This window comes from Cryptococcus depauperatus, chromosome 3 (assembly GCF_001720195.1).
Source record: "Cryptococcus depauperatus CBS 7841 chromosome 3, complete sequence".
Classification (NCBI taxonomy): Eukaryota; Fungi; Basidiomycota; class Tremellomycetes; order Tremellales; family Cryptococcaceae; genus Cryptococcus; species Cryptococcus depauperatus.
Window position 1 is genome coordinate 1,697,417 of NC_089470.1, and position 18,320 is coordinate 1,715,736.

At 43.2% G+C, this 18,320-nt stretch overlaps 6 protein-coding genes across 6 annotated transcripts; 3 read left to right on the forward strand and 3 right to left on the reverse strand.

The window, feature by feature from the left end:
• Nucleotides 1–91: 91 nt before the first annotated feature.
• L203_102940 (uncharacterized protein) lies at nucleotides 92–960 on the forward strand (the record flags this gene model as incomplete). The annotated part of the gene is made up of 4 exons (XM_066212348.1): nucleotides 92–216; nucleotides 273–354; nucleotides 417–580; nucleotides 636–960. 4 exons carry the CDS (start codon nucleotides 92–94, stop codon nucleotides 958–960), a joined length of 696 nt encoding a protein of 231 aa, XP_066068445.1.
• Nucleotides 961–1,830: 870 nt separating this feature from the next.
• Nucleotides 1,831–7,085, reverse strand: L203_102941 (uncharacterized protein; the record flags this gene model as incomplete). The annotated part of the gene is made up of 8 exons (XM_066212349.1): nucleotides 1,831–1,927; nucleotides 1,985–2,101; nucleotides 2,160–2,333; nucleotides 2,386–2,936; nucleotides 2,985–3,258; nucleotides 3,310–3,581; nucleotides 3,632–6,394; nucleotides 6,444–7,085. 8 exons carry the CDS (start codon nucleotides 7,083–7,085, stop codon nucleotides 1,831–1,833), a joined length of 4,890 nt encoding a protein of 1,629 aa, XP_066068446.1.
• Nucleotides 7,086–7,450: 365 nt separating this feature from the next.
• On the forward strand, nucleotides 7,451–10,178 carry L203_102942 (uncharacterized protein; the record flags this gene model as incomplete). The annotated part of the gene is made up of 3 exons (XM_066212350.1): nucleotides 7,451–7,611; nucleotides 7,660–7,781; nucleotides 7,828–10,178. 3 exons carry the CDS (start codon nucleotides 7,451–7,453, stop codon nucleotides 10,176–10,178), a joined length of 2,634 nt encoding a protein of 877 aa, XP_066068447.1.
• A 375-nt stretch (nucleotides 10,179–10,553) lies between these two features.
• Nucleotides 10,554–12,379, reverse strand: L203_102943 (uncharacterized protein; the record flags this gene model as incomplete). Its single annotated transcript, XM_066212351.1, has 12 exons — nucleotides 10,554–10,662; nucleotides 10,711–10,830; nucleotides 10,887–10,903; nucleotides 10,960–11,186; nucleotides 11,239–11,308; nucleotides 11,361–11,485; nucleotides 11,550–11,694; nucleotides 11,749–11,858; nucleotides 11,929–12,009; nucleotides 12,055–12,061; nucleotides 12,117–12,150; nucleotides 12,276–12,379. The coding sequence occupies 12 exons, from the start codon at nucleotides 12,377–12,379 to the stop codon at nucleotides 10,554–10,556; spliced, it is 1,149 nt and encodes a 382-aa protein (XP_066068448.1).
• Nucleotides 12,380–12,598: 219 nt separating this feature from the next.
• L203_102944 (uncharacterized protein) lies at nucleotides 12,599–14,635 on the forward strand (the record flags this gene model as incomplete). The annotated part of the gene is made up of 4 exons (XM_066212352.1): nucleotides 12,599–13,176; nucleotides 13,224–13,968; nucleotides 14,020–14,226; nucleotides 14,288–14,635. 4 exons carry the CDS (start codon nucleotides 12,599–12,601, stop codon nucleotides 14,633–14,635), a joined length of 1,878 nt encoding a protein of 625 aa, XP_066068449.1.
• Nucleotides 14,636–14,851: 216 nt separating this feature from the next.
• On the reverse strand, nucleotides 14,852–18,228 carry L203_102945 (uncharacterized protein; the record flags this gene model as incomplete). The annotated part of the gene is made up of 8 exons (XM_066212353.1): nucleotides 14,852–15,323; nucleotides 15,390–15,652; nucleotides 15,702–16,014; nucleotides 16,062–16,306; nucleotides 16,354–16,544; nucleotides 16,609–16,834; nucleotides 16,883–17,900; nucleotides 17,954–18,228. 8 exons carry the CDS (start codon nucleotides 18,226–18,228, stop codon nucleotides 14,852–14,854), a joined length of 3,003 nt encoding a protein of 1,000 aa, XP_066068450.1.
• Nucleotides 18,229–18,320: the final 92 nt, after the last annotated feature.

The following is an 18,320-nucleotide window of genomic DNA, read 5'->3' on the forward strand; positions in this document are numbered from 1 at the left end:
GGACGGAATCAAATTTGTTCATGTGTTGAAGAGCATTTTGATTTTGAACATTTACAGTCATTCATCGACATGGAATGAATAGAGCACTACAATGGACTCCTCGAATCCCCTTATGACGCCTGCTTCAGGCGCGATTAATTCTAGATTTGAATCGCAAAACAGTATTGAGGAGACCAGAGAGAACAGAAAAAAAGAATGGGCAGAAGCCTATGCAAGGTAAGTATAGGATGTGGACTGTTACATTTTTTGATAATACACTAAAGAATTTGAAGGATTGGACAGAAACCGCCTCCTGAAGAGCCCTCAGAAGAATATGATGCTCGTACGTTATTTGAACGCTTGGAAGCTCAAAAGGTACATTCATGCAAAAGTACCTACGGCTTTGATCTGGTGCTAACTAGGAAGTGGTATAACAGGAAATTAAAAAAGAGGAGTGGGACGCCCGGATGAAGCTCTCAAATCAGTGGCGAGGTCTTGATGCGGATGAAAAACGATTTCTTGCAGAGAAAGAAGCGGAGAAGAGAGAAGAGCAACGAAAGCTAGAACAGGCTGAGGCTGAGGAGGTTAAGAAATATAAAGAGTAAATGGAATATTGTTTTATTCTAAAGAAGGAATTTGTTGACCATACCTTCCAGGAGATTAGCAGCTCGTCAAGCAGCAGTAATAGACACTCCGCCGGCTCCTCCCTCTCTAGCGCCACCGAGATCCTCGTCTAAGAAGACTCCCTCAAAAGACGTCAAGAAGAACGTCAAGTCTCTTATGAAAGGTATTGTAGTAAAGAAAAAACTCAAAACAACTACACTCCCCATAACATCTCCTATCACCAGCCTGTCATCCTCAAAGATAGATGACACAGAGAATACTATATCAACTGAGCCGGCTATCGTTGTTGGTGCTAAGCGAGCAGCATCAGACGAAGACATTGGCTTTGAGGATGATAAGAGACTGAAATCTGGATGAGATGTGCCTGGACAGAATGTCAGATATGGTCCACATCGCTTGGCTGTTTTTAAACTCATTAAGCAATATTGGAAAGCACAAATGCGGTGCATGAAGGGTGTATGTGCTATGTTATCATTTATATCTCCAAAGCGATTCTCTAGTAGAGTCGATTATATGGGGGTCTTGAGTTTGAGGTAAGAACATGATGCTGTTGTATTGTTACTGCAGTTTTGGACACTATGTGATATATTCGCAGTCCCGGTTATATTGTCAACTTCGAATTAAAATATCGGGCTCTAATTTGCGTTACTTATATTATTTTAATTCACTCATCATCCTAGGATTCACAATAAAATACAATGGTATGGAGGATTTTCAATCTTATCTTAATTCGATCCTACATGTAAACCAGGGCCCTCATGGTGTAAACGTTCTGTTCTTTTAATTGGATGTTGAAATGCAAAAACTAACCAAACATATATTATAAAAATAAAAATAAAAATAAAAATAAATTGTGCCCTCACCGAGAATCGAACTCGGAGCTGAGGATTACGAGTTTTTTAGCCAGAGACCGACTTCATACTCAAGTATGAGACCTTCGTGTTACCACTACACCATGAGGGCTTACAATGGGAATCAAATTGTGAACATAGAATACATCTCCGCCATTACATCAATTTTATCGTTCTAGTAGAAATCAAAGATTGAATTTGCATCGCTCACAAAGAGACGACAGCGCTGGTACTAACATATATAAACTATGCCTAGAGTAATACAATATTCATAGAAATTTCCCTAATTATTTAATTGTTATGACAACAAACGAGCTGTTTCTTCTACTATAATCAATATGCCAAAAATATTATCCCTCCCACCTACATCTCATGTCTATCGTGAACTGGTAGTTTTTTCCCTTATTTCACTATGCTTTGTCACAAGATTTAGGCGTAAGTCAACTTCTGCGCGCCATTTTCTTGCAGTGTTCCTGAGAGTATATTGTTAACACAAAAGCCTAGGGGAAAGTCACGAATAGGAAACATACCTAGCACGAATGGTGCTAAGAATGGCCACTGCAACAGCTTTGAATGTCCGTACTGGACGAGGAGGCTCTGGTATGGGGAATCCCATCTTGGCAATAGCCTTTAATGTTGCTTGCTCACTAATATTACGAAACAGTGGTGAGATGTTGCTACCTTAAGCAACCGCTTGAAACTCACTTTAAGCTTTTTCCGCCTACCAACAACAAAAGATATTTCTTTTGCAATGCCAAAGCGTTTCTAAATGTTGATTCCCTAGTATACTTGGCTTTGAGGTATTTGATTTGAGCAGCAAGTTCTCGAGATTGCATTCTAAACTTCAGCTTTTGTTGCGTGAAAGCCTCAGATGATTCACTGTATTGAGGCTTCAATACGTTTGCTACAACACAGAAGAGATATCACTCACGCATTGTTCTCGTGAGACTTTCTCCGTAGTTTAAGCTCGTTGTACTGTGTTTGCACTTCATCCAACTCTTTTCTTGCCCTTTTCTCCCTTTCACTAATATGCTCAATTTCGCTTTGGAGCTCTCTTACTTCTATTGCATGACTCTCTAGCCTTTCAGCCTGTTCCCTTTTCAAAGAATGTAATTCTTTACCAAAACCATCGCTATCGCTCTTATGCTTTGCTAGATCTTTCTCAAATTCTCCAAGCTCGTTCGCTACAATTTTTCGTTCATGACTGAGATTTTGTAGCTGACTTTCCGCTTGTCTAAGAGCCTGATCACGCTGGGCGATGGTTTCACGTAAACAATCAGCCGTGAGTTGAACTTCACGAAGAGACATCTCAAGATCTGCAATTGCTCTGGATTTTTCAGCAATCTCATTTTGGAGTTGAGAGGCGACAGGACTGTCGCGAACAACTTGGGCGTTACGACGAGAGAGAGAGTCGTAAGCTCGTCGTTCATTACTCAATTCTCGCTCAAGCTGAACGATCTGATCCCTAGACGCTTGGAGTTCCTAAAGTTTGTCAGAGCTGCCATCCTTAAAATGATGGATTCGACTCACGTGTCTCAAATTGTCCTTCTCCCTTTCCGCTTTTTCATTCTTCGTCTTAAAGGCCAGCGCTTCTTTTTCAGAAGCCTGTGCCATTCTTTTTAATTCCATTCTGTAATTTTCATCTTCGGTATCGCTCTTCAGCCTCATTTCGGCAATAAAATTTTGTAATCGAGAGTTGTTTAGCTGCAAGCGTTCACGCTCGTCGGAGATATCAGCCTTGAGTTGTTCCATCTGTTCATGTGCATCTGAAAGCGCCTCCTGCAGTCTGCGTTCGGCCTCGCGACTGCAAAACATGTCAACTGAAAAGCTTATCACTGCAGCATTATGTACTCACTCTTGCTCTTTTTTTTGGGCGTCAGCTAGTGCTACGGATGACTTATTCTTCTGCATCAAAACTCTCATCTCGTCCTCCAGCTCGCTAATTCTCTCTTGGGCAACCTGAAGCTTCTGTGCCAATTGGTATGCATCTAGCCCGGCAGTTTCCAAGCGGTTGAAATTGCGATCGAGCTGAGAGTTAGCGCGCTGAAGTTCTTCTTGAAGATATCCCAGTTGAGCTTCAAGAAAGGAAGTATTTGTAGACTGCATGGTTATTTGGAGCTCTGATGGCTGTTGCTTTGCATGAGATATACAATCAGATACCCTTTCCATGAACTCACGTCATATACGATCCCAGGGGGTTTCATACCTCGTAACGAAGCGATGCTTGTAGACATCACTGGTGTTGCCCTCTGGAACGGCGAACCAGCGTCTATAATGACGCTCTTCTGCTCCGTCCCTGTTGATTTTGCTCCGATAGTACCTTGAAATTGAGTTAACCTATCTGCCAAAGCTGCTTTCTCTCTCTCTAAAGCTTGAATTCGTAAATCTCTAACTTCAATAGCTGATTTACGATGGGGTGTTGCATGGATATCATTCTTAAGACGATTAATCTCTCGATAAGCCTCGTCAAGACGATCTTCCAGGGCAATAACAAAAGAGTTCTGAGCTGAGTTTTCAGTCCCAGATGGTGTTGATGCGGCAGATGTGGTTATGCGAGTCAATTTAAACTCCAAGTCAGCCAATTTACTCTTCATTTTCTCTACTACTTCATTCTTCTCTTCTAAAAGTGTTCGAGCTTCTTGAAGGTCTTGCCCTACCCTTTGCAGCTCATCGTTAGTCCATTCGTTATCCATAAATTTCTCCTGTGCGGTTTCAAGCTTGTGCACTGATCCATTTAACTCCTCAATGACATCTTGTTGCTGTCGAATCTCTTGTTCTTTCTCATCCATAGCCACATAGACTCGATGTAGTTCAGCTTGAACTTGAGAAAGCTTGTCTTCAGTTTTTGTCTGTGCAATACATGCTTCCTTGAGCTCTGCTTTGGTAACTTCAAAATCACGCTCTACTTGCTCCACCCGACCTTCGCTATCTGCAAGTTGTTGTTTCAATTGTATCTCTCTCAATTTGATTTCTTCAAGCCGGCCAAATACTTCGTCTCTTTCCTCCTCAGTGGCCTTAGTTTTGATCCCAAGATCTTCAATCTCTTGTGCCCTTTCCTTTATTTGCTTGCGATGAACCTCAATCTCGCTTTGCAGTGTCCGGATTTGCTCCCTCAGATCTTTTTCCTTCTCGCTGTTATCGTCTTGAACTGCAAGCTCTTCAAGTTTAGTCTTTTCTCTTTGAAGACAATCAACATCAAGGCGGGCAGCCGCAAGGTCTTGTTGTGAAGATTTTAGTTGTAACTCAAGCTCTTCGCAGATTTCTCCAAACTTTTGACGGTGTTCCTCTGTCTGTTTTGAGAATTGGCTTTGAAGATCCTCTCGGGCTCGTTCTGCCTGCTCCAGCTGATGATGTAAGTCCTCAACTTGCTCTTGTAAATAAATTAGGTCGGAAGACGGAGACAAATTGTGAGCTGTTTCAAGTTGTTCTTGAAGATTAGAAATAATTTGCACCTTTAAGTTAACCTCTCCCTCTAGGCTTTCGAGTTTCTCAGCCATCTCATGTAGAATAGCAGCTTGTTCAGTTTGTGTAAGACCCTCAAGGAGATCTAGGGCATTTTGAGATGGCGAGTTTTGACGACAACGGATAAACAGCTGGGAAATAATGGCAGAATTGTCCTTAGGTGACGTTGAAGCACGAGAAGGAGAGTGTCTGGGAGGTGTAGGCAAACGTTGAGAAAGATTAGATACATCTTCCACATTCATCCCCTTTTCCTTTAAAAATTCGTGCAATCGGTTGACTTCATCTCTCCATGCTTCTGCTTCTCTTGCTAGCTCGGCATTTGTTTCTAGCAATTGCTTGTTCATTTCGTTGATGTGCTTGACGATCTTGCTGTTAGGCGCGCGGCTGTCTGAAAATCCTTTGAAAGAACCAGATGAAGTAGATGGATTAATGGGCAGAATGGGAAAGGATGTGTTGCCTCGAGACGTACGACGGTTGTGTGCTCGACCATCTGTAGTGAGGTCTGCTGAAGAGGCAATGGAAACAAACGAATCGTTCCCCGATGGATCAGTCAAATGACTGATCATCCCAGGCTTGATGATTGGGCCGAAACTTTGGTCATTTTCATTGTCGTTGTCTTCGGCTATGGACTTGGACATGGGCGCAGTAGAAACTCTCCTCAAAGGATGAGGCGTACCACGTACAGATCGGCTTCCACGCGAAGAGGAGGTAGCAGAGTTGAGGACGGCCAGCACATGACTTTTACGGCGTTGAGCATCATCAAGAGGTACGTTTGGAGTCTCAGTCCCAAGTGATCTAGGGGTTACATTGGGAGAAGGAGTTAATAGTATGTTTTGCCGAGAATAGGTCACATCCTGTAATACCGCAGGAGTAAGATTCGATGTGGAAGATGTCTTCGTTCGAGGTATTGCCCTGATAGTTTCTGTAGCTGAAATACTATCTGATGAAACACAGACATTTTTCGAAGGAGTTATGGCTTTTGTGGGCGAAAAATGTTCCTCAGGATTATCAGATGAAACATTCTCTTGATACGTAGAGTATTCATACCCTTGCTGATGGTCCATGACAGAGACCTCTTGTTGGGATTCTAGATGGTAGTCACGCTCTTTTGTCAATTCATATTCTCCCAGTGCGTCGGGACGAGGGGTCATCATGGACACATTACGAATGGGACCCTCTGGAGTGCTTGTTACACTGTGATCTGTCCCTGTAACCTCACTTCTCGATAAACTCGGTATACGTTCCTTTGGAGAAACGACAGAATCGTGTATTTGAACGGGATCCTCCAGTCCATGCAGTGAGCTGACTGTCGTTCTGGGAGAATCTTCAATCGCTTTGAACAGTGGCTGAGCATTTGAAAAAGCACGTCGGTTAGGGCGTTCCAATTGAATGTTGCTGTTGGACAATCGTTGAGCAGTGGGCGTTTCTTCAGGTGCAGTAAGTGAAAGGCGTTCGGGTGAATTGTGCAAGCCATTTAACTAAATTATTTCGGTCAGTTTCTTGAGAATGTGTGCCTAAAATACAAACATTTTTGTTATCATTCATTGAATTTGATTTTTTAAATCCTAGTGTGGCCGAAGAAGGAATTTCATCTCCTGAAAAACTCCTGCTTAGTTCTCCTGGAGTCTGCCACCTTTCTCTCCTAACTATGCCCGAGTTGGTACCCATGGAAGCACCATTTGCCGTCTCATTTCGAATGGTCCTGTGTGTATTTGTGCTGTTGGCGAGGGAGCGAGATTGGGAACGAGAATGACGAGAAAGTGGTGTGGATGTCAAGGGCGTGTCGGGAACATAGGACGATGGCATCTCTTCTTGAAGTCCATTGGCTCGCGGCGGGAACGGGGAGCCCGACGTTGTTGAAAACGAGTCTGCCGATTGTTCACTGTTTGTCGATTCTGTGCTGAGATACGCATTGACAACTTGACGGAGTGGATGTGGCGTAACCATGCCCTTACCCATCCCAGTGTGTTTGTCAACTAAGGACTCGTCACCGACTTCTTGCTCCTCTTTTGCGGTACTGGGCGTGTCGTCGTAAGTGTCATTGTAACTGTCACCATAAATGTCATCTAGGCTGGGTAACGAGGGAAGTTCCATTCCCTCTTTCTCCATTTGCTGCACTCTTCCTAGGACACGCGAAGGTGTATCGAGTGGATAGATTCCTGCCATCATCTAAGCTGATGGCTTCAATTGAAATCAAAATTGAGACAAAAGCGAGAAGAAAGTATGAACAGATTAAACACTAGAAATGATAAACAAACAAGTCGCGTCTCTTGCCTTTGACTAGAGTCTGACGTGGCAATTTTTTTTTACAATCTATTTGAAATTATTTGATCTCATTGAATCCGATTCCGATCTGCTCCAATCCTTGTATCTCAATGTTTTATTATCTATATTCATTCATTTATATTCATTATTATCGACAGAAGGGCAATTCTTCTTCACCTTAATTGTGCCCATGTGCATATCTCGATAACCAATTCTAGCTCAACTCTGAAGCATTATACTTACATTCACAACTAGAAAGACAAGCCACAATGCAGCCATTTCACCCACACACACCCACATCCAGCCGAACCGTTCTTCCAGAATCCCCCGCATCTGAGAAAGAATCTCACTTTAGCTCAAATCATGTGGCTGAGTACAATAGCGAGGCTGCAGACGAGGTTGTGAGGGACTATGAGGAAAAGAGGGATCGGTACGCATATCCGCCACTGTTACAATTCACATTATTAATAAATAGTAGTTTGGCAAAGGGCATTCAAGACTCTATATATCTACTCGCGGATTTGAAAAACTTCAATGAGCAGCGGTGGACTGTTCGATATCCTCACCTCAAGTCTACCAACGCAGGTCAATCTCAGTCTTGTATGTGGCAATATTCTACTTTTGTATTGTTTACTTATGGTATTAGCATCGATGCGTCCTGGTATGAGCCGTCGTACCTTGACTTTTGCCGATGAACCTTCTCAAGCAACAAATGTCGTTCTGTCATCTACCACCACTGCTCACCACTCTCTCAAGCGATCTCTTACGGTCGCACCAAAGTCGTCACCCGCTGGCCCCACCAATAATCAGGACAGCCTCGTTGTAGAACCATCATCGATTGAGCAGGAGGATGACCTTTCAATTCTACGTCTAGACCTGAACATGGGCACAATTCGTCACGCAAAACACCTCATCTCTCATCTTGAAAAGTCATCTATTTCCGCACTTCTTGACAACCGCATTGTCGCATCTCTCAATCATCTTACCAGTCTTCACAAGCGTATACATGATGCGCACTCCCGTGTTTTAGTTACCGGTGATCTTAATGCTGGGAAATCTACATTGATCAACACCCTTCTTAGAAGAGACGAAGCAATGCCTACAGATCAACAGCCTCTAACAACAAGGTTTGTCGAGTTGGTAAACGCAAAGGAGAACGAGGGAAAAGAGGAAATACACATTATGAGCCAGGCCGACAAATACAATCCCTTGGACAAGGCAACGTATACCATCATGGACATTTCTAAGCTTTACGAGCTTGTTACGGATCTGGACTCCGATGCGTCAAGTCCCCCAATTCGTGTCTTCCTGAAAGAAGCCAGCGGCGACTTCCTTAACCCTTCAATCCTTCACAACGATGTTGTCGATATCTCCCTCATTGATGCCCCAGGTCTCAATCGCGACTCCATCAAGACTACTGCCAACTTTGCTCGTCAAGAAGAAATTGATGTTGTTGTTTTTGTCGTTTCGGCCGCCAATCATTTTACGCTATCTGCTAAGGAATTTATATGGCAGGCTGGACACGAAAAAGCCCATCTTTTCATTGTCGTTAACAGGTTCGATCAAATTAAAGACAAGGCTAGGTGTCGCCGCATTGTGCTCGATCAAATTAAAACACTTAGCCCAAAGACTTATGAGGATGCCGACTCACTCGTTCACTTTGTTGATTCCGCCAAGGCTGCCATGAGTTATGCTGGTATTGAGGGCAACGAGCTTGACGATGCGTTTTCTCATCTCGAACACTCTCTTCGCTCGTTCGTACTCGTCAACCGATCCAAGTCAAAACTTGGCCCTGCCCAGAATTATGTCACTCACCTCCTTGCCGATGTTGAGCTCTTGGCTGCTGCCAACTCTGTTGCTGCCATGAAAGAACGTGATCTTGCTCGCGATGAGTTGTCCAGAGTCAAGCCTGTTTTAGAAAAGATGAAAAAGGGTAGAGAAGGTCTTGAATATGATTTGATGCAAGCAGAAGAGCAAGTAACAGAAAACGCTTCTTTGAAAACAAAACAAGATATGAGTCGTGCTTTGGAAAGGGTCGGAAAAGGAGAGCTGGCCGTCAAAGTTTCTGGGCTCAAAATGCCCACTTATCCTGGTCTTTTGGGTGCTTGGGATTATGCTACTGAGGTCAAACGAACCATCTTAACTTCCCTCGATTACGCTGTTAGTCTCGCGGAGGAGGAAGCTAGGAATCTTACTTCTAAAGGCGTTGAGAAGGTGAGAGAATTGGGTGAGAATCATCTTCCAGAGGATGTGGAACGATCCAATAGGCAATTCAATCCTCGTGCTATGTTTGCCGCTCGAACGCGAATGAATCGTCGCATGTCTGAGGTAGCCACTGTCGGTCTCAGTCTTGCAGCTCAGCCTAATTTGAGCCAAATTAACGTTTCCGACATTTTTGACCTTCAACACCACATATTCCTTGCTCGATCTTCTCTACCCTCAGCCTCTAGTCACTCTTCATCGCTTGACCTCATCCCTGTTTCTGCTGAAAGTGTGGGCGCTGCCTCGCTCGCTTTTGGTGCTTTAACTATGGTCAGCGGCAAGACGGTTGGTCTTCGCGCAGTAATAGAAGGCCTTGTTCATTTCTCTGATTTTGTCTCAAATCCTACTACACGGAGATGGATTGGCCCTGCTGTCGGTTTAGTAACTGTTGGCGCCATCGCTTACATCATTTATGACCTCCCTAATTCCATTCCTCGTAACGTCGGTCGCCACCTTCAGTCTACACTTCTCGTGTCGACAAATACTCCAAGCGACGAAAGCTTGTTTTCGTTCTCGGATGCGCAATCAGCAAGGATCAGCAAAGAAGTTCGTAAAGTGATGCGTCTAGCTTCATGGGATCTTAAGGAACGATTTCGCGCTGCAGTTGATGCAAGAGGGGAAATCGTTAAGGAGAGTGAAGAGACTGCGAGAAGAGCGAACAGAGCTCTCAAATGGTTCGAAGAAGTTGAAAAGCGAGTGGATGAGATCAGGGAGGAAGTCGGAATTAAGGTATAGGAGTGACCGTCTGCTGTCAACCCACTTCACTTGTTATGTTTAAAGGAATAATATGGAGTCATACTTTTCACCGAGATGATGGAAATTCAAATTCTAAAGAACATCAAAAAAAAGGAAAGTTGGATTAATGGGATCTTTCCATAACTTGTTGACGATTGTGTGAATATACTTTGGTATTGTGCTTACCATTTGCGATAACTTTTAAGATGATTTGGGGAGAATTCCAACACCGCTCAATGGATTGAGATATCGATGAGATTTCTGATATGTTATTGCTTGTGGATAAAGTGAGAATGCATACAGTTGCAAGCTATTTGGGTTGAAAATGGGACATGATATATTATAATCAAAAGCCAAAGTGATGGTTTATCGTGGCTACTTGGTAAAGATGCTGACGACATCTTCGTCAGCGACGAGATGATTGAGGCCTACTTTTTGGGGTTGTGGATTAAATTTAGAAGACTTGCCCCACACCAGCGCATACCTTTGCCAATTATTAATCTGATTGTAAAAAAGTAAACGGAAGACTGACTTAAAATGGGATGCAAGACTTCTGTGGATACCATGACAAACAGTTTCAATAGTGGCACCTTGCCGGAGACAAATAGGATCGCCAAGATCCGGCTGTTCTCCTCTTCGCTTAGTATATACTCTGTAATTATCATGAGAAGTTTTCGGTAAAGTGATAGAAGAGTATGTGCGACTTACTTGACAAGCCCCAATTCCTAAAAACCTCATATTAATTACCGAAAGTTTGCACAAGAATGCAGATTTAACGAACCTTCCATACAGCCTCCAACAACCAGTCAATTCCAAGATCTATCTCACAACTGATCATGATTGTCCTTCCATCGCCTTCTCTCGCCATACTATCCAATGTCTCCATAGATACACCGTCGATTTTATTAACAACAGTAAGAGCAGGGATATATTTGCGAGTACCGAGCAGAACGTCAATAAATTCATCAGTAGTGATATCCTCGCGGATCATAATGTCACAATTATGGACTATATTTGACACGCTAAGACGGTACTGGCATTATTTGAGAAATGGACGTACTTTTGTATGACTGGAGAATGGATCTGATAGTCCGCTCATCTATTTTCGAGAGCTTAACGGTACAGTTAATCTGTTTCAAATATCAGTAAGTTTGATTAAGCTGTTATCCGTAGTTGGCTCACAGTTATACCTCCAGCCTGCTTCTGTTTGAAGACAACGTCTGGCGGCCGGGCATTTAGTCGGATACCCACTGCTTCCAGTTCAATCTCAAGAAGACGTTTCTGCTCAGCAGATTTTGTGGCATCAACTGAAAGTATACAGAAAGTTACCTTCTCAATACACGACATTGTCAAGATAGATGAAAGACTTGCTCATAAGAAGGATGAGATCGGCAGTCTTCGCAACAGAGACAACTTGTCGACCTCGGCCACGACCTTTGGCGGCGTCCTGCACAATACCTGGCAAATCGAGTAGTTGTATTCTTGCTCCTTCATATTCCAGAACACCAGGAATAGCCTAGAACGGTGGTCATATTTCGTGTAGCCTGAAATTTCGAGTAGGAGAACCAACAGTGAGAGTTGTAAATTCATAAGCGCCAACTACAGATTCAGTCTTGGTAGTTTTCGACAACAACGTAGATTTTCCAACCGAAGGGAATCCGATCATACACACTCGAGCATCTATGAGCAGTCAGAGCACAATAATTCAAGGCCATACAAAAGTATCATTAATTTGATGCGATGACTTTACCTCCAGATTTCAAAACATCAAAGCCTTCTCCCTTCGGCCCCTTTTTCTCCGGCTCAAGTAGCTGAGCTCGATATTTGGCGACTGTATAGAACAGGATTAGCATTTTTAGATGATGGAAGTTCTTACGTTTTGCCTAATGAAATCTTAATCGCGAACATCATCATCGCAAATTGAACAGCCAGTCCTACCTTCAACAAGCCCAAATGATACTCAGTCGCTTTACTGCGTTAAGAGTCAGGATTTTTCTCCATCATATATCATATGTTTAGTTTTTCTCACTTCTTCTGCGCTAAGATTTAACCGAATTTATTAATGAAGGTAGTTTTGCATTATAAGAAGCTACCTACTCCGCGCCATCTCCTCTAATTGCCGTAGCCGTTAACGAAACAGTCTCGCTGCCCCTAAAGTGTCGCTCACTTTCAATGTCTTCAATCTTTTCAATGATCCCCATTTTGGCTTGTATGCGTTTGTCCTAGTTTGTATGTAAGTTGACAAGAGAAATAGAAAAATAAAGAAGAAAGAAGAGATTAAAGATGAAAGAAGAATAAAATACATCAAAAGCCACGCCATGATTTTTAACAGGCACGGTTCCTGAATCCAATTCTTATCATTATCATCTATTCATTTATGTTAAATAAAAAATGTAATTAAACAGATAAAAACAAATAAAATGCCAGACTTTTATCCATCGATACTGGAAAATCGCGAAATAAAAGTCTCTCCAGAAAATCAAGTTGACTTTATTCATATCCAGTTCTTTGCAATCTTTCCAGTAGGCTCTCCCATCCCTGATGGAAAATGGCAGATCTGGACAGATATTCCATTTGTCAATGACGATCAGCCTGTCAATGATGGAGAATGGAGAGAAAGAGACTTTGGGATCCTCACAAGGCCATCAGAAGCACCCAAATCCTCCTCAAACCTTGACAAGTCTTCCTCTGGCGCAGTGATAACGATACCAGCTACTAAGCTGTTGAGCAAGCCAGAACCTCCTATTCTAGGACTGACACTTGTGGTTCCAACTTCATGCGTTGGTAGGACCTACTCGTATACTTTTCGCCATATCGATCCAAGCGGAGCCATACAATGGTTTAGTGAGATGGGAGTTAATGGTATAATCAATATCAAACGTATCAGTTCGGCACAGAAACAAGTAATTCAATCTTCACCAAATTATCATAGTGGTTTGTACGACAGTCATTGGGAGCTAGAATGCGTTGCAATCACTCTTCCAGACGGAGAACATTCGTACGTTGATCGAGTCTCAACTCTACGAGTGCTGATATTACAAGTAGTACACAACTTGGCGTTCATACACTCCCTGCTGAGGATTGTACATCTCCCACGCTCATCCTTGCGCACAATTCTCTGTATTCCCGACCTTTGTCGTTCTATCAGTTTTCTCCTACAAAATTTCCACTCCCTCCCAAGTCATCTTTCAGCTTTCTTACCATCATTGGACATCTTGACAATCCTCTGAAGATGTCCGGCAAGAAACCATTAGGTTGCAAATTTAATGGGTATCCTGCTGGATTCGCCTTTGGAGTCGATGTATCTCCCAGCAAAGTCTTCAAACAGGCTGTTCAAATCACCCAAGGTGACCACAGTCATTTAGTCGTTAGCGATGTTCGAGAAGGGGACAAAACCAGTGAAGATGTGGTAGCTTTCTTCCACTTCTCCGGTTCAGAAAAAGCTATTCATACCTACCTTGTTGTTGATGCCCTCCGCACTGTCCATTCACGAGATATCACAGTTAGCATCCCAGACAGATTTTCTAGCCTCGTCCCTCTAGCCGTCAACTCAGAAAACATGTCCTTCCCTTTCTGTATCCCTAGCTCAATAGGCGATGCTTCTAGAAATGTCCCATTCCATGTTGAGCCTGGAGAAGCAATCGCTGCTTTTCGCCTGGCAGCCTTTACAAAAGTTTCTGGTATGAATAATGACGATTCTCTGTGGGTTTATGCACCTGAAGCCCTGTCTATCGAAGTAGGCCATTATGAAGATAGGAAGGAGCGGAATCTCCCAGTGCAGTATCTCTCGGTACCAAACGTTTCAAATTGCACGAGAAGTATTGATACTGACGAAACTAAGACACAAATCTCTATTGACAGCTCCGATGATAAAAAGAAAGAAAGCAGTGGTGGCTGCTGGATTTTTTACACTATATCAAGACTCCTTTTCAATATCTGGAACGTCTTGACTTGGCCATTCCGCTCGAAACAAAAACCTATCCAGTCTGCCAGCATTCCAGAGGAAAATAATTTGTCCAGCACTAACGAACAGACTCCTCTACTGGGAGTAGGTTCTCAACTCTTTTATTATGAAAAGACTTTCAAACTTGACTGACCATGATCATTAGTATCGTGACTCACCCACCTTTGAAATTACTCAGACACCTGCGAATAATTCGTCAAATGCATCTTGTAAACCTGTTAGAGTTCCAAACACCTCTCTCTCCCGCACAGTGCCAATTACATCTTTCGCAAAACTCACATTCTCTCAATCGCCTCCATTCAAACTTTATTTCCCACCTAGCAAGGAGGATTTCCTAGAAAACATATTGTTCATTTTGAAAAACGAGCAATCGGAAGAATGGCAAGAGGCCGCTACCATTGTTGCTAGGAGAGATTGCATCGTCGAAGTTGTGATTGATACAGATGATACTCGAGCGGGACAGAAGTGGCAGATTCAGATTGAAAGAAAATGAATCACCTCTGAAAATAAGGTCTTGATTGCCATATATTTATCCACTATCTTATGACAAATTGTTTCTAGATAAATTTGATTAGACATTAGAGCCAACCATGTTATTAATCTACTGTTGCATTATAGATTGAAGACACGCAAGGAATAAAATGCACTTTATACAGATCGGCCGTCGCAGTCATTCAAAGCTGCTACAGGATAAGAGTAAAAGCCAATGTTATCCTCCTGCGCGTTTGACCATGTCATCCAACATTATCGCTCGATACTCCTTATCCTCCATTTGCGCATAAACCGCTTCATCCCCAACATAAACCGTAACGCCCCCTCGTCCATCCACATTCTTTGATACTTTGAATAGAGGTTTGCCAGTCTTTTCGTGTGATTTGCCAATAGGGAAAAATACGAGATCATGTTCTGCGGCATATTGCTCTACAATATTGCGGAATGTGATCTCAGGCACATCGCTTAGAGGCTGAGTCCTTGGTTTTTTGGTGATTTTTGATGGTTTAGACGGTTCAATGGATTGAACAGAAGAAAGAGGCTTGAAAGATGGTTTAGCAAGTTTTGATGAGGCATCAGCTCCAAGCTCAAGGGCTTTTTGCATGAGGTCAACCCCAATATTGAAGCCGTGAATAACACCAGGCATCTGTAACACTAATTCTGGCAGTTGGTTTTTCCACCAGCTATACCTGTTGTGTATCCCCCGTCAGTAAAGATAGTAACAGCAACAACTGTTATATCAGATCATAGCTTACCAATCTGTCACTTCGCGATGTACATAATTAGGTTGGACCAACCATACGTGTAACATGCTGAGCCATTTTGGAAAGAACTCTGCTTCCAGCAGATGTGAAAACATGGAAGGCCTTATCAGTTCATGCCATGGCAAAACCCAGCTTTTGAGCGGGACCATATCCTGCTTTCGAGGATTGATCGCAAAATCATCCCGAAGGCAAATGCCTAGCTTGGGTAAGACAAATTGAAGTATTAGTTTGTCCCACTCATTACTTGAATAGACCTGAGTAGCAAGTAAGCTCTGAATCTGCTGCCTGGTTGAAACCTCTCACAGTTTTCTTCCATCTTACAAGATCTTCTGGCACACCATCTTTAACTGTCCACTTTCGCAATACAGATCTGATTCTCCTCTTAGCCAGTTCCATGATTTCATCCACTCTTGTACCAAGTAAGGGTAGCCACGGGAATACAATAACTGAGAGTGAAACTTGACTGCGTCTAGGATCCCATTGATCGATGGCTGCCTTGATTTTGGGCAGTACGAGCTGATCAAGCACATTGTCACGAATGAAAGCAGGCAGAATGGAACCCCACTTCAAGAGTATTTGAGCAGCAGCGTTGCCATCTGTAGGATCCCAGTCATTACTGTGATAAATATCAGCTATGCACAATTTAAAAGGTCAATTATTTACTTGATGGCTGATCTCACTTTTGGAAGCCATGAAGTCCATAAGAAGCTTTCCCAAGCCGTCATCACTCTATCTCCATTTTTTTTATCCATAGTGCTATCATCACGTTCATTTCCTGCCGAAAACAGGATCAATTCATCTTGATTGCCATGTGGAAGGTTGTAAGCAATCCGCCAGGTTTCAAGAGAAGAACAAAGGACATCGGATGTTATATCAAAAGGTTGCCAATCTGTCAAAGCATCCCGCATCTAGAACAACGATTAGCATTAGTTAAAGTCTCATGAAAGGCCCATACTACTTGACTGATTGCGCCAACAACCACATCATCCAAACTCAAAGACTTGTATTCATCTTTGTAATCGTTAATGAGGGAATTGAAGCTGCCCGCGAAAGGCTCCAGGGAAGCATCACGGGAAGATAACTGTTGTTCGGCGGTTGCTCTGATGTCGTTTATTAATACCTGAACCTGTCTTAGGCGGGAAATACCTGTTTCAAATTCGAGCCATCAGTCATCATTCAGGCGTAATTCGTCACAATATAGTCAACATACGATTGTTTGCTTCCTCAACTCGGTCTCTTGCAAATCGTTCCTCGCGTAAAGCCCACTGGCGCCTTTCATGGACTTTTTTGCCTTCTTTTATCATGCCTATAACATCTTGATTTGACGCATCAACAATGAGACGTAGATTGTGCCGAAGTTCAGGGAGTTTTATCGCATCAGAGGTAGGTGCCCATGTAGAGAGTGAAAGTGACGAGAAAGATTGGACTTCCTTTAACTGTAAAAAGTCAGAATTGCAACAAAAATGAGTTCACAATAGACACACGTCTCCTCCGCGGGCATCGAGAACTAATCCGATACTGGCTGTTGGGGCTACCTCACCAGCTTCAGCCAAAAGTTGTTCATAAGTCTTGTGTTCCACCTTGACTTTGATTTTCTTCTGCTTTTTCCACCCTTCGTTATCCTCAACCTTTGCTTTGTACAAGTTGAGGCCTTTAGCTTTATGAGCTCGCCTCTTGTGTGTTTTATTTTCTTCATCATCCGACATAGTAATGCCTTGACGTCTTGCCTCTCGCTTGCTATCTTCTGTTCGTATTCCTTTCTGAATGCCTTTGCCTTTCAGATGCGTGCCTACTGCAATGGGAACTGCACGGCCATCCTCTTGTACACCGAGACCTTTGCCAGCTTCCCATCCCATATTAGCCAATAATCGAGCACCAAAAGATGATTTGATATTGGCAAAATGTGCCTTCTCGTGCGTGGTTAGCTCTGCCTTCTTAGCCACAGGAGGACGAGATTCCTTAGGAAGAAAAGATTGCTGAGGGCGCGGTCTGTCTTCCGACGGGGTGACAAGTGATGGTGGAAGGCGTCCAAAAGCTCTCAATACATTAGAAGAATGAAATCGGAAATCATCATTTGGATTGGCGTCATTCTTTGAAGATTCCAACGCTCCAGTAGGAGAGCCTTCATTTATGGAGGTGGATGTGGTGGATGAACTCGCTCTAGCGGACGGAAAAGCACCTAGACCGGCCTTACTTCCTCTCAACGAACCTATTCCTCCACGGCCATTGCTTGGAGAAACTTCTGGGGCTTGTCCTTTGTTGCGAGCTGATTCAAAGCCAGAATCATTTCCTGCCAAAGTTTTGTTTTCATCACCTCCATCGTGGACACGAGGTGAACGTGACTGAGACTGATACTCATCCGACTCAGAACCGCTGCTGTCACTATAATTACTCTTGGAATTCTCCTCTTGAACTTGTTCATCTCTTGCTCTTTGCTCTCCTAGTCCTTGTTCTTCCTCCTCCTGTAGGTCATGTTTACCTGTAGAGACAAACTCTGGTGCTCTGAGTATGCTAGTTAGCTTACATGCTACTACATAGAGGAAATGATGACTAGCTTTGTTATATCGGCCCTCGACGTTACGCCACGCCATTTACTGCCTCCAATGCCTCTTCTTCCGCCTTGATCTTCGTCATCGCCAAAAATGCCTTCCCAGGCTGCGTTTTTCCCATTACGACCATTTGTTCTTCTGCGTTTACTGCCTTTTTGTTCAAACAGTCTTCTCTCATCTTGAGCGTCTGGGTCTTCTAGAGAGTCATAGGCTCCTCCCGAAGATGCTGAGAGCTCAGAATCCGAGCCATCGGACAAGTAGTTATTTTTTCTACGAGCCATCTCAGTCAGTTCAAATTGTGAACCAAAACAAATTGAATTTGCCTGAAGTCATTAATGTCCAAGTGCGCGCCTATTTTGTCTGTCGCGTTTGT